The following is a 15,360-nucleotide window of genomic DNA, read 5'->3' on the forward strand; positions in this document are numbered from 1 at the left end:
TTATTTTTTCTAAAGTGAGATGGTTTACTGTGGTGACGAGTTGTTTAACCTCATGAAAGTCTCCTAACCTATATGAGACTGAGTTTCTCAAAATATGACACTTCAAGATAGAACTAAATAACATCAGTAAATTTTTAAACTCTATATTTAGATTGTTCTACATTCCAGATTGATTTAAGTAACTGGAAGGTTAGTTTTGAAGAAATATTAGAAGTGGCTTCTGTTTAAATGTTAGCATCATAATTTTTTATTCATGGCCTGTAATAATGTATTTTTAGTGAAGAAAGACTGATATTTCACTTCTTATATTATTTGTTACTGGAATGAAAGGCAGATTGGAAACCACAGAGGGTTGCTAATGGGGAACCCTTAAAATTTTATAGATTATTCATTAATTATGTATATTTTTTAAATGTTATGCCTGTCTTCAACAGTTTTAATTTTTTTTAACATTCTGTAGGGGAAACATACATTTTCTCTTCTAAAGGAGAAAATAAAGATCTGCAATGAAAAACTACACAGCACCCACAGAATTCATTCTTCTAGGGCTATCAGATGACCCGGAGTTTCAGATTGTGATTTTTCTCTTTTTAATTATCATGTATACATTAAGTGTCACTGGAAACTTGACCATCATCACTCTCACCTTAGTGGACTCCCATCTACAGACCCCCATGTACTTCTTCCTTAGGAACTTTTCTGTATTAGAAATAACTTTTACAACTGTCTGTATCCCTAGATTTCTGGCCACCATTATCACCAGAGACAAAACGATTTCATACAATAGTTGTACAGCTCAGTTATTTTTCTTCATCTTTATGGGTATAACTGAATTTTACCTTCTAACAGCCATGTCCTATGATCGTTATGTAGCCATCTGTAAACCCCTGCATTATATGACCATCATGAACAAGAGAATCTGCATATTGCTTGTTTTTTGTGCTTGGTTGGCAGGGTTCTTAAATATCTTCCCACCAGTTATTCTTTTTCTCCAGTTAGATTACTGTGGCTCCAATGTCATTGATCACTTTGCTTGTGACTATTTCCCCCTATTGCAATTATCCTGCTCAGACACATGGCTCCTAGAAGCGATTGGTTTTTACTCTGCAATAGTAATTCTGCTTTTCACTTTGGCATTAATCATTCTATCCTACATGTTTATCATTAGGACAATTTTGAAACTTCCTTCTGTTAGTCAGCGAAAAAAGGCATTTTCTACATGTTCCTCCCACATGATTGTCATTTCCATTTCCTATGGAAGCTGCATATTCATGTATGCTAATCCCTCTGCAAAAGAAAGAGCGTCGTTGACCAAAGGAGTAGCTATTCTCAATACCTCCATTGCTCCTATGATGAATCCGTTTATATACACCCTGAGGAACGAGCAAGTGAAGCAAGCCTTTAAGGGCACCATCCAAAAGGTTATGTTTTTCTCTGGTAAATGAAAGTATTAATAAGGCTTTAAAAAATCAAGTTACAGTAAATGCTTTCTATTATACATATCCTCTCAACACCCTCTTTCCTTCATTATAGTTAAACATGCATTTTTTATTTCCACCACGTTGTATTCAATAAATTTGATAAAGCTGAATACTGCTTCATAGTTTTCTGAAAATTAAAGCATTTTATTCACGTGTATTTGGATGAAGTAGAAAATCTGGGTGAACGATTATGATTTTGAATAGGGGTGGTTAGCTTTGGAAGAGACTTAAGGCATTTAGTTTGATGATGTAAGTGTCAGGATAGATGTGGACCTGGGAACTATTCATTCTTACCAGGTACTAGATATGAATGTTCTTAGGAAATGTGATTCTACTTGGCATTTCTGTCAAATCAAATTCTCACAATAACCAAGAGTTTGAAAGTAAAATATAAGTAACCATGTAAATATTTGAAAATATTAGAAACCCATTTTTATACAGCATTTTTATGATATTAATAAGTATGATAATAATGAGGAGAAGTAATAAGAGGAGGAGAGCAGAAGATGAAATAAAGATTTATAGCAATTATATTGCAGGACTATTTTAATTATTTTCTATGTATTGGCTCATTTAATCCTGCCAACAACTTTATGAGGTACCTACAATTATTACTATCTCTTGTTCAGAGGTATTTTTAGGTAGATTAAATAACTCTAAAAGTGAATAACAAAAACCAGAGAACAGAAACTATAAAATAATATCAGGAAAATGATGGATTATGGTAAACAGGTGAGAGTTCAACTTTCTATAGAACTGAGTTTTACTCTGAGGGTCCAGAAATAACTTTAGAGTTTCTGGAAATAGAGAAGCAAAATGAAATCTGCTGCAATAATGTTCTACATCTCCACTTTGCACTACACAAGTCATAAGCAATAGCATTTTACAAAACCCCATAGAGAGTATTATACACTGACTTTCATTTCTAATAATTAACAGCTCATGTTAAATTGTTAAAGGACTTTCTAATGTACAATTAATTCATTCAGGTTATACTTATGTATCTTATGACACATATTGTGGATATAGTGATGAAAAAAGATGACCCTTACCCTAAGTTTTCTAAAATTCTAGTGAGAAAAAAAACACATAATTAAAATTTAAACAAATGCAACAATTTGGATCTAAACTGCCTATAGGTCAAGTAATGTTACCATGATCAAAGATAGAATATCAGTTTTCCTGACTTTTCTCTTAGCAGAATTATTTCCAATTTCACAATAATTACTAAATATGGGTTCATTTTAGCTCTAAAATCACAAGCATATAAAAAATCCTTGGCTGTCACCTTAGTTTTCACTCACTATCTTTCTTGATTACTTTGTGTGCTGTAACGAATGGCATTTTTTCCTAATTTTAAAAAGTTACTGGGAATAAGATGATGATGGTCTCCAAGCAGTGACAAAACTCCCCCTAGTAGCTCTCTGTGGCTCTGATTGGTATCATTAATCATCAATTGATCTTCCACACAGTTTGACCTGTGTACCCTGCCACATCTATTATGCTCCAAGTCTATTTGAAAGAAGTTATGTATATACAACCATGTCATAGATTTCTAGAAGATGCCAAACTGTTTCAAGCACTTTCAGGTTTCATCCAGAAAACACTGAGTTTTATTTCTCATTTTAAAATCCATGCACAAGGAAACAGAAAATCCATAATAATTAATAAATATTGAATAGTCTAAGATAATATCTGGTAAATAATTGATTTGGTAAATAATATCTGGTAAATAATTGATGCTTAAAGTGATTATGCATGCACTATTTTTTCTAACTCAGTATCTGTATGTGAATTGTTTCCTATAAAGAGAATAAGAATTTCCCAAATGTAAATTCTTCCCAATTCTTATATGATTATGAAAATTCATTCATATATTATTCTAAAAATATTTTTTAAGCAACTAAGTTGCAAGTATGTGCTAGCCATTTGGGTTAATGGAATAATACTATCTTCACCTTCTGGGATTTCAGATGACAGTTAAAAAGGTAGATATTGACATATAGAATAACTTATTTCATAAAAACATATACCACATGCTGTATCAATGTAAAAGACGGGGTTGCTCACAACACCTGCATTATCCAAGAATTACTTCCAGTAAATACAAGAAATTCAATTATATGAATATTCTGGACAAAAAGAATCATGATTGCAAATAACATGGAGTTGTAAAAGTGAAGGAAGTAGTGTACGGTGAATTATGACGAAACAGAAAGCAACAAATAGCAATTGATTTCTTTTTATGCTTTTCATGAAAGAGCTAATTTTATTAGTTCAATTTATTATGCAAAGCAACATAAAGCTATAAAACAAATATTTATGTCATGTGAATATTATATCCTAAACTCTATTAAATTTTTTATCTATCCCTCTAAGATTTTAACAGCCAATTTGTTTTTCTCCTCCTTCTAAAGAATGAAGCATAAAGAGTCATAGGAAATAAGTAATCACATGCAGTCAATACATATCAGAACAGTGATTCAAATCAGGGCTAGGCCCCAACAAATAAGCCCTGTACCAACTCCTGGGGGAGGGGAGAAATCTTGCAAAATAAAAATATCCAAGGGAATCTTAGAATTTCAGAATAAATACTATGATGTCATTTATTCCTTCACAAAAGTATTAAGTGAGCACATCAAAAATGTCAAGCTTGGCTTATAGGGATTTCTGTCCAAATTATCATACTCTGAAAAATTAAACATTCAGGAGACTATTACTCTTTTGGAATTAAACTTACATTCTTGGACAACAAAGAAAACACTTTAGCTAAAGACATTCAGAGTCCTCCAACTCTTCTATTACTTATTTCGTATGTAATATATACTTGCATGATAACTGTGGTGCGCTTTCTGTGTATCCTTTTTTCTTTAGGGTTTCATGGGCAAGACTCTGTTACTTTTTGATTGAACACTGAATTATCCACAACACCAACATCAACCACAGCTATAGAATATGTGGTTGATAATTTATTATCTCACCCTTAGATATTACTTAGTCATTCTCCATCCAATTGATTTAGGTCACAGTAAACCTTTGTATCCTCAAATAATTAAAAGGCATTCATTATGTCCTACATCTCTTTCTGATGTTAGGTCTCTTGTGCTAAATTTCCCAAGCTCAAGTTGACTTTTTTTTGCCCCATTTATATAATTGGACTTTTATTGCTATATTTTATGATCACATATGATCACATAAGCATCCTGGAATGGAGAAGTGGGCTTATCAATATGATAACAATTTTTACAATGTACTAGAACTTTATTTTTCTTGGCTATCTCTACTAGTAACCCGTAAACATTTTTTGTTTGTTTGTTTGTTTTTTGTTTTTTATTATTTTTCTTTTTTTTTTAAATTTATTTATTATTATTATACTTTAAGTTGTAGGGTACATGTGCATAACGTGCAGGTTTGTTACATATGTATACTTGTGCCATGTTGGTGTGCTGCACCCATCAACTCCGTAAGCATTTTTTAAGCAAAGGAAACATTTTGTTCATTATTGCCTACTAAAGGGTTTATTGTAGTGTAGCAATTCAATAAAATATTTGTTAATCAACAAATGGATGGAAGTCTCAAAATGCCTAGTTTCTATTTACATTATCAATATATTTTGCCTTTAAATTATCGTTGCTCTGCTCTGACATCTTTTTTGAACAAGTTTTTATATCAGGGCTTTCTAGGACTCCTTGCTTTTCATAACTATGGATACAAACCTCTATATCCCATCAGCAATGCTGGCCACCTCTTAAACTCCTTATTCACCCAACTGAACCTCTCTGATTTTAGGTCTATGTCTCAGGATCTCCACTATGGACATATGTGGGGCAAAATGTGTCTGTGACTCATTAAGCTACTAAATAGATTTCTATAATCAGATTTCCATGGCTATCACACTTTTGAAGCTTTCTTGACTTCAAATATTTTCATATACACAATAGTGAAATAGCACAGTAACACTCAACCATATTATTAAATTAGGAAAGTTCTGTATCACTCCTTGATAACAGTGGCTTCTATGAGGTGAAGTTATTCAAGTATGAGTAGCAGCTTTTGTACTCCCTCATTCACTGTATTATAGTCTCAGAAATCACAGTCCATTTGTATGACCTCGAGCAAATTAGGGAAAACTCTCAATGACTCAGTTTCCTTATATGAAAATTAGGAGAAATAATAGTAATTTTCTCAGAGTAGTTGTGAATATTTATTAAAACAACACTTTAAAAAGTGCTTACAAACATGTCTGATACCTTCCAAGCACTTAATAAAGTGTGACTATTACTATTATTATAATGCCAATTTTAATTTAATAGCATACAACCATCCACGTACAATTTACTCAAGGATAAGTCAGCTTTATGCAGCACAAGAGTGTCAATAGAACAACTGCCTTGTATAGTATATTATATGGAATTCCCTTAATCACAACTAAAGCATCCCAGTTGTCTCATCTGTAAATTGAGGATTACAGTAAATTTTAGTTAATTTATTTTTATAAATTATTTAAATTTCTCTTCTGGGTATTACTACTCTAAAAATGTTGTGTATTTGCTCATTTTGCATCTTTCAAATACCTTCAAATAAGCCTATCTATGTGCACAGACTGTAAGCACCACATTTTCTGTGGCAATGTGATTTGGTTCTGCTAATCAGATACATTCATAAAAGAACTTTTAACTCAGTCATCTATATTGCTGATGCAGATCATAGTAAGTGCAGGTGACTCTGAAGCTTGTGGCAATAGTGGTAAATTCCTGAGGAGCCATTCTCATGGAGACTCATGACTTATGCATGAGGCTGTGCTTCTAAGTGCATTAAAGAACTTAAAGAGAGAAAATGTAACTTTAATGTTTCAATTATCTCATATTTTAATGTTTTAATTATCTCATTATTTTAATATTTCAATTATCTCATAACTGCAGAGATGACATAGCCAATAATAAATCCTAAGTTTCCTTAATTATAAAGTTGATTTAATTCACAACGTCTACACCTAGGTAAATGTTAGTGTGTTGACTGTGAAAGAGATGAGATTGAGTATGGGAATGAAAGACTAGTGTCAGAAGATTTCGAGTAACTGAATTTGAAAGTACTACCAGCCTCCTTACCAACACAAGAATCTATATTTCTCTGTCTCATGAAGGTGGCCATGCATTGTTTAGAAACCCTATTATTTGGCCATCTTTCCAGCAATTCATCTGCTTGCAAGATATCCAAATTACAGGGTTTCTAAACCAAATAGGAACAGCTCTGGTCTGCAGCTCCCAGCAAGATGAATGCAGAAGGCAGGTGATTTCTGAATTTCCAACTGAGGCACCCAGTTCATCTCACTGTAACTGGTCGGACAGTGGGAGCAGCTCACAGAGGGTGAGCCAAAGCAGTGGGAGATGTTGCCTCACCTGGGAAGTGCAAGGGGTTGGGAAATTCTCTCCTCTACTCAAGGGAAGCCATGAGGGACTACGCCATGAGGAATGGTGCACTCCAGCCCAGATACTGCACTTTTCTCATGGTCTTCAAAACCCGCAGACGAGAAGATTCCCTCCCATGCCTACCTCACTGGAGCCCTGGGTTTCAAGCACAAAACTGGGTGACTGTTTGGGCAGACGCTGAGCTAGCTGCAGGAATTTTTTTTTTTTCCCCATAACCCAGTGGCACCTGGAACACCAGCGAGACAGAACCAGAAAGGGGCCTGAAGCCAGGGACCCAAGTGGTCTGGCTCAGCCGGTCCCACACCTATAGAGTCCAGAAAGCTAAGATACACTGGCTTGAAATTCTCACTGCCGGTACAACAGTCTGAGGTTGACCTGGGATGCTCTAGCTTGGTGGGGGAGGAGCGTCCGCCATTGCTGAGGCATGAGTAGGCAGTTTTACCCTCACAGTGTAAACAAAGCCACCAGAAAGTTTGAAATGGGTGGAGCCCACTGTAGCTCAACAAGTCCCCTGTGCCCAGACTGCCTCTCTACATTCCTCCTCTCTGAGCAGGGCATTTCTGAAAAAAAGGCAGCAGGCCCAGTTAGGGGCTTATAGATAAACCCTTGATCACCCTGGGGCAGAGCACCTGGGGGAAGGGGTGGCTGTGGGGGCAGCTTCAGCAGACTTAAATGTCCTTGCCTGATGGCTCTAAAGAGAGCAGCAGATCCCCCAGCACGATGCTCAAGCTCTGCTAAGGGTCAGACTACTTCCTCAAGTGGATCCCTGACCCCCATGTAGCCTGACTGGGAGACACCTCCCAGCAGGGGCCGACAGACACCTCATACAGGAGAGCTCTGGCGGGTGCCCCTCTGGGATAAAGCTTCCAGAGGAAGGAACAGGCAGCAATCTTTGCTGTTCACCAGCCTCCGCTAGTGATACCCAAGCAAACAGGGTCTGGAGTGGACTCCCAGCAAATTCCAGCAGACCTGCAGCAGAGGGGCCTGACTGTTAGAAGGAAAACTAACAAATGGAAAGGAACAGCATTAACATCAACAAAAAGGACATCCACTCAGAGACCCCCAAAGGTAACCAACATGAAAGATCAAAAGTAGATAAATCCACAAAGATAGGAAGAAACCAGCACAAAAAGGCTGAAAATTCCAAAAACCAGAACACCTCTTCTCCTCCAAAGGATCACAACTCCTCACAAGCAAGGGAAGAAAACTGGATGGAGAATGAGTTTGATGAATTGACAGAGTAGGCTTCAGAGTAGGTGGGTAATAACAAGCTTCTCCGAGCTAATGGAGCATGTTCTACCCCAACACAAGGACGCTCAGAACCTTGAAAAAAGGTAAGATGGATGGCTAACTAGAATAACCTGTTTGGAGAAGAACATAAATAACCTGATGGAGCTGAAAAATACAGCACGAGAACTTCATGAAGTATACACAAGTATCAATAGCCAAATAAATCAAGCAGAAGAAAGGATATCAGAGATTGAAGATCAACTTAACGAAATAAAGTGAGAAGACAAGATTAGAGAAAAAAGAATGAAAAGGAATGAACAAAGCCTCCAAGAAATATGGGACTATGTGAAAAGACCAAATCTACGTTTGATTGGTGTACCTGAAAGTGGCAGGGAGAACAGAACCAAGTTGGAAAACACTCTTCAGGATATTATCCAGGAAAACTTCCCCAACCTAGCAAGACAAGCCAACATCCAAATTTGGGAAATACAGAGACCACTACAAAGACACTCCTCAAGAAGAGCAACCCCAAGACACATAATCATCAGACTCATCAAGGATGAAATGAAGGAAAAAATGTTAACGGCAGCCAGACAGAAAGTTTGGGTTACCCACAAAGGGAAGCCCATCAGACTATCAGTGGATCTCTCTGCAGAAGCCCTACAAGCCAGAAGAGAGTGGGGGCCAATATTCAACATTCTAAACAAAAGAGTTTTCAACCCAGAATTTCATATCCAACTAAACTAAGTTTCATAAGCAAAGGAGAAATAAAATCCTTTACAAAGAAGCAAACACAGAGTTTTGTCACCACCAGACCTGCTTTACAAGAGCTCAATGAAGGAAGCACTAAACATGGAAAGAAACAACTGGTATCAGCCACTGCAAAAACATACCAAATTATAAAGACCATTGATACTACGAAGAAACTGCATCAACTAATGGGCAAACTAACCAGCTAGCATCATAACGACGGGATCAAATTTACACATAACAATATTAACCTTAAATGTAAATGGGCTAAATGCCCCAATTAAAAGACACAGACTGGCAAATTGGATAGAGTCAAGACCCATCAGTGTGCTGTATTCAGGAGACCCATCTCACACGCAAAGACACACATTGGGTCAAAATAAAGCGATGGAGGAATATTTACAAAGAAAATGGAAAGCAAAAAAAAGCAGGGGTTACAATCTTAGTCTCTGATAAAAAAGGCTTTAAACCAACAAAGATAAAAAAAGACAATTGAAGGGCATTACATAATGGTAAAGGGATCAATGCAACAGGAAGAGCTAACTATCCTAAATGTATACAGGAGCACCCATTTTCATAAAGCAAGTTCTTAGAGACCTACAGAAAGACTTAGACTCCCGAACAATAATAGGAGACTTTAACACCCCACTGTCAATATTAGATAGATCAATGAGACAAAATTAACAAGGGTATTCAGGACTTGAACTCAGCTCTGGGCCAAGCAGACCTAATAGACATCTACAGAACTCTCCACTCCAAATCAACAGAATATACATTCTTCTCAGTACTACATTGCACTTATTCTAAAATTGACCACATAATTGGAAATAAAACACTCCTTAGCAAATGCAAAAGCATGGAAATTATAACAAACAGTCCACCAGATCACTGTGCAATCAAATTAGAACTCAGGATTAAGAAACTCACTCCAAACCACACAACTACATGGAAACTGTACAACCTGATCCTAAATGACTACTGGATAAATAATGAAATTAAGGCAGTAATAAAGATGTTTGAAACCAATGAGAACAAAGACAAAATATACCAGAATCCATGGGACACATTTAAAGCAGTGTTTAGAGGGAAATTTATAGAAGTGAATGCCCACAAGAAAAATCAGGGAAGATCTAAAATCAACACCCTAACATCAACATTAAAAGAACTAGAGAAGCAAGAGCAAACAAATTCAAAAGCTAGCATAAGACAAGAAATAACTAAGATCAGAGTAGAACAGAAGGAGAGAGAGAGTGACACGAAAAAACCTTCAAAAAATCAATGAATCCAGGAGGTGTTTTTTTGAAAAGATCAACAAAATTGATAGACTGCTAGCCAGGCTAATAAAGAAGAAAAGAGAAGAATCAAATAGATGCAATAAAAAATGATAAAGGGGATATATCACCACTCTTCCCAAAGAAATATAAACTACCATCAGAGAATACTATAAACACCCCTACACAAATAAACTTGAAAATCTAGAAGAAGTGGATCAATTCCTGGACACATACACCCTCCCAAGACTAAACCAGGAAGAAGTTGAATCCCTGAATAGACCAATAACAGGCTCTGAAATTGAGGCAATAATTAACAGACTAACAACCAAAAAAAGTCCAGGACCATACAGATTTACAGCCGAATTCTACCAGAGGTACAAAGAGGAACTGGTACCATTCCTTCTGAAATTATTCCAAGCAATAGAATAGAAGGAATCCTCCCTAACTCATTTTATGAGGCCCGCATCATCCTGATACCAAAACCTGGCAGACATACAACAAAAAAAGAAAATTTCAGGTCAATATCACTGATGAACATCAATGCGAAAATCCTCAACAAAATACTGGCAAACCGAATCCAGCAGCACATCAAAAAGCTTATCCACCATGATCAAATCAGCTTCATCCCTGGGATGCAAGGTTAGTTGAACATATGCAATTCAATAAACTTAATTCATCACCTACACAGAACCAATGACAAAAACCACATGATTATCTCAATAGATGCAGAAAGGCCCTCGACAAAATTCTACAGCCCTTCCAGCAACATGGCACAAGTATACATATGTAACAAACCTGCACGTTATGCACATGTACCCTAGAACTTAAAGTATAATAATAATAAAAAATAAATTAAAAAAATAAAATAAAATATCTACCTTCTAAAAAACAAAAAAAAAAAAACTCTCAATAAACTAGGTATTGATGGGCTGTATCTCAAAATAATAAGAGCTGTTTATGACAAACCCACTGCCAATATCACACTGAATGGGCAAAAACTGGAAACATCATCTTTGAAAACTGGCACAAGTTTCTCTCTCACCATTGCTATTCAACATGGTATTGAAAGTTCTGGATAGGGTAATCAGGCAAGAGAAAAAAATAAAGTGTATTCAGATAGGAAAAGAGGAAGTCAAATTGTCTCTATTTGCAGATGACATGATTGTATATTTAGAAAACTCCACTGTCTCGCCCAAAATCTCCTTAAACTGATTAGCAACTTCAGCAAAGTCTGAGGATACAAAATCAATGTGTAAAAATCACAAGCATTTCTATACACCAATAACAGACAGAGAGCCAAATTGGGAGTGAATTCCCATTCACAATTATTAAAAAGAATAAAATGCGTAGGAATACAACGTACAAGGGATGTGAAGGACTTCTTCAAGGAGAACTACAAACCATTTCTCAAGGAAATAAGAGAGGACACAAACCAATTGGAAAATATTCCATCCATGCTCATGGATAAGAAGAATCAACATCGTGAAAATGGCCATACTGCCCAAAGTAATTTATAGATTCAATGCTATCCCCATCAAGCTACCACTGAATTTCTTCACAGAGTTGGAAAAAACTACTTTAAATTTCATATGGAACCAAAAAAGAGCCCACATAGCCAAGACAATCCTAAGCAAAAAGAACAAAGCTGCAGGCATCACGCTACCTGACTTCAAACTATACTACAAGGCTACAGTAACCAAAACAGCATGATACTGGTACCAAAACAGATATATAGACCAATGGAACAGAATAGGGGCCTCAGAAATAATGCCACACATCTAGTCATCTGATCTTTGACAAACCTGACAAAAACAAGCAAAGGGAAAAGGATGCACAATTTAATAGTGTTGGGAAAGCTGGCTAGCAATATGCGGAACACTGAAACTGGTTCCCTTCCTCACACATTATACAAAAATTAACTAAAGATGAATTAAAGATTTAAACGTAAGACATAAAACCATAAAAACCCTAGAAGAAAACCTAGGCAATACCATTCCGGACATAGGCATGGGCAAAGACTTCATGATTTAAAACACCAAAAGCAATGATAACAAAAGCCAAAATAGACAAATGGAATCTAATGAAACTAAAGAGCTTCTGCACAGAATAAAAAAAAAAAACAAACTATCATCACAGTGAACAGGCAACCTACAGAATGGGAGAAAATTTTTGCAATCTATCCATGTGATAAAGAGCTAATATCTAGAATCTACAAAGATCTTAAATAAATGTACCAGAAATAAACAAACAACTCCATCAAAACATGGGTGAAGGATATGAACAGACACTTCTAAAAAGAAGACATTCATGCATCCAACAAACATATGAATGATCATTAGAGAAATGCAAATCAAAATCACAATGAGATATCATCTCACTCCAGTTAGAACGGCAATCATTAAAAAGTCAGGAGACAACAGATGCTGCAGAGGATGTAGAGAAATAGGAATGCTCTTACACTGTTGGTGGGAGTGTAAACTAGTTCAACCATTGTGGAAGACAGTGTGGTGATTCCTAAAGGCTCTCGAACCAGAAATACCATTTGACCCTGCAATCCCATTACTGCGTATATACCCAAAAGATTATAAATCATTCTACTATAAAGACATATGCACACGTATGTTTATTGCAAAACTGTTCACAATAGTAAAGACTTGGAACCAACCCAAACGACCATCAATGATAGACTGGATAAAGAAAATGTGGCACATATACACCATGGAATACTATGCAGCCATTAAAAAGGATGAGTTCATACTCTTTGCAGGAACATGGATGAAGCTGGAAACCATCATTCTCAGCAAACTAACACAGAAACAGAATATCAAACACCACATGTTCTCACGCATAAGTGGGAGTTGAACAATGAGAGCACACGGACACAAGGAGAGGAACATCACACATCAGGACCTGTCAGGGGGTGTGGGGGACTAGGGGAGGGATAGCATTAGTAGAAATACCCAATGTAGATGACAGGTTGATGGGTGCAGCAAACCACCATGTCACGTGTACACCTATGTAAAAAACCTGCATATTCTGCATATGTACCCCAAACTTAAAGTATAATAAAAAAAGAGAGAAAAAGTGGGCAAAAGACAAAACATTTTATTTTTTTAACTGGCAAAATTGTCCATATTTATAGGTTACATAGTGATGGTTTGATAATATAATGTGTAGTGATGAGATCAGAGTAGTTAGAAAATTTGTCATTTCAGGCATTTATAATTTCTTTATGTTGGGAACACTTGTTTGTTTATTTATTTTTTAGAGACTGGGTCTCACTTTGTTACACAGGCTGGAGTGCAGTGGCGTGATCACAGCTCAATGTAACCTTGAACTCCTGGGCTCAGGCAGTCCTTCTGCCTCAGCTGCCTGAGTAGCTGGAACTACAGGTGTACACCACCACATCTGGCTAATTTTTAAAAAAAATGTTTTCAGAGACAGAGTCTCACAATATTGCTCAGGTTGGTCTCAAACTCCTGGCCTCAAGGGATCTGCCTGCCTCTGCCTGCTGAGTTTCTGGGATTACAGGTGCAAACCACCATACCTGACTGCATTGGAAACATTCAATATCCTCTTTCTAGCTATTTGAAACTGTATAGTGTATTATCATTAACTATAGCTGTCCTATCATTGTATAGAACAGTAGAGCTTATTCCTCTTATCTAGCTGTAATTTTCTTGAGATATGAAAATCCAGGGGAAGCTGCAGTGACAGAGGCAATGGGTAAAACTGGAAGCAGCAGCTCCTGTGGGAACAGGTTCAAGATATCCTCTGCCAGGACAGACTCCTGGACAAGGAGCACAGCAGGAAGAACTCAAAGGACCTGTGAGGATGCATGAAGTTAGCACCCCCAGGAAATTCATAAGTTACCCAAGGACATTAAAGGAGACTACATTCCTATCTGGGGACATGGACATTTGAAGTCTTTAAGTGTTTTTTAATGAAGATGCAACCTTATTTTATACTTACCAAAAAATGTAGAATTTTCACACTTTTCTGCAGGAAGTAAAAATCGTGCAAAGAGCTCTTTATCATCTCTGCGTTCTCACAACCTAAGGCTGAGCCCAACACTTTAAAAGCTTTAAAAGGTAAATATTGAATGAATAAATGGTAGTGATTATAATCACAATCTGGTTTTCTATGCTATCAGTCAATGGAAAAATTTAAAACCTTAAACACAAGTCTGACATCTTTTATGATGTGGAATAATGGAGACCACTGGCCTGTTCTAAAACATCAGAATGAATTCTTAACATTTCCCTAAAATAGAGAATCAACTCACTAACAATTTAGTAGTTGACCATTTAAAGACTACGAATCTTTTTTACTTCATTATTTATTTTCTTCTATTACTGCAGTTTTGGATTATTATAAAAAAGTAAATTTTTCTATATATTTTTCTGCTCTAATTTCAGGCTTCTGTATCACCTAAATATTTTATTCTACATTGTATACCAATTTGGACTATTATTTAGTGATTGGTGTCATGAGAACACCAATCTTCATGGTACCTTTTATTTATTCATTTAACTAATCCCCCGAGTCCATCGTAAACAGAGCAGATAAAATCATGACTAGCTTGAATAACATTGCTTCTGCACAGAAGATCATTTCTTCTTACCTTTCAAGCTTGGAAAGACACTATATTAGCCTTCATTTCAACTAAAATTTATAGCAAGATAATACTTTTTAAAGTGGCAATAGGTAGGATATCCTAAGATCTCAGATCCTTGGTGAAATTTGGGTTGATGTATAAAAATGTATTTATGTATGCCCTTCTTGTAAACGTTACAGAGAAGCTCTTGAAATTGTTCTTTATTATCAATATTTTGGATATTTTGTTACAAATACAAGATGATAGAGGAAAAATAGATTGCAAAAGCTCTTGAAAAATCCAACAGCATTTATGTTTCAGCAATGAATAAACCTTTTGAAATAAGATACACTAAACCATTCATATTTACCATAAAAGTAAGTATGTTTTTTCAGGAATATAATTTTTGCTTTAATGGCTTATATTTATGTTTTATATAAATTCAGTTATTCACATTACATATAAGTCAAATTAAACCACACAATTTAAATGAAATAGATAAAGAAAAGATAATGTAAAGAATATGATACTCTTCTGTCCACGAAACACTTCTATGTACCATTATCAGAGACATTTCTCTGATAAATTTCTCTGAGTAA

The 15,360-nt window shown here is 35.9% G+C and overlaps 1 protein-coding gene across 1 annotated transcript; it reads left to right on the forward strand.

Moving 5' to 3' along the window:
- The first annotated feature begins 506 nt into the window (after positions 1-506).
- On the forward strand, positions 507-1,445 carry LOC102124447 (olfactory receptor 6C3-like). The gene has a single exon (XM_005572750.3). It carries the CDS (start codon positions 507-509, stop codon positions 1,443-1,445), a length of 939 nt encoding a protein of 312 aa, XP_005572807.3.
- The last annotated feature ends 13,915 nt before the right edge of the window (positions 1,446-15,360 follow it).

Source organism: Macaca fascicularis, chromosome 11 (assembly GCF_037993035.2).
Source record: "Macaca fascicularis isolate 582-1 chromosome 11, T2T-MFA8v1.1".
NCBI classification, from domain to species: domain Eukaryota; kingdom Metazoa; phylum Chordata; class Mammalia; order Primates; family Cercopithecidae; genus Macaca; species Macaca fascicularis.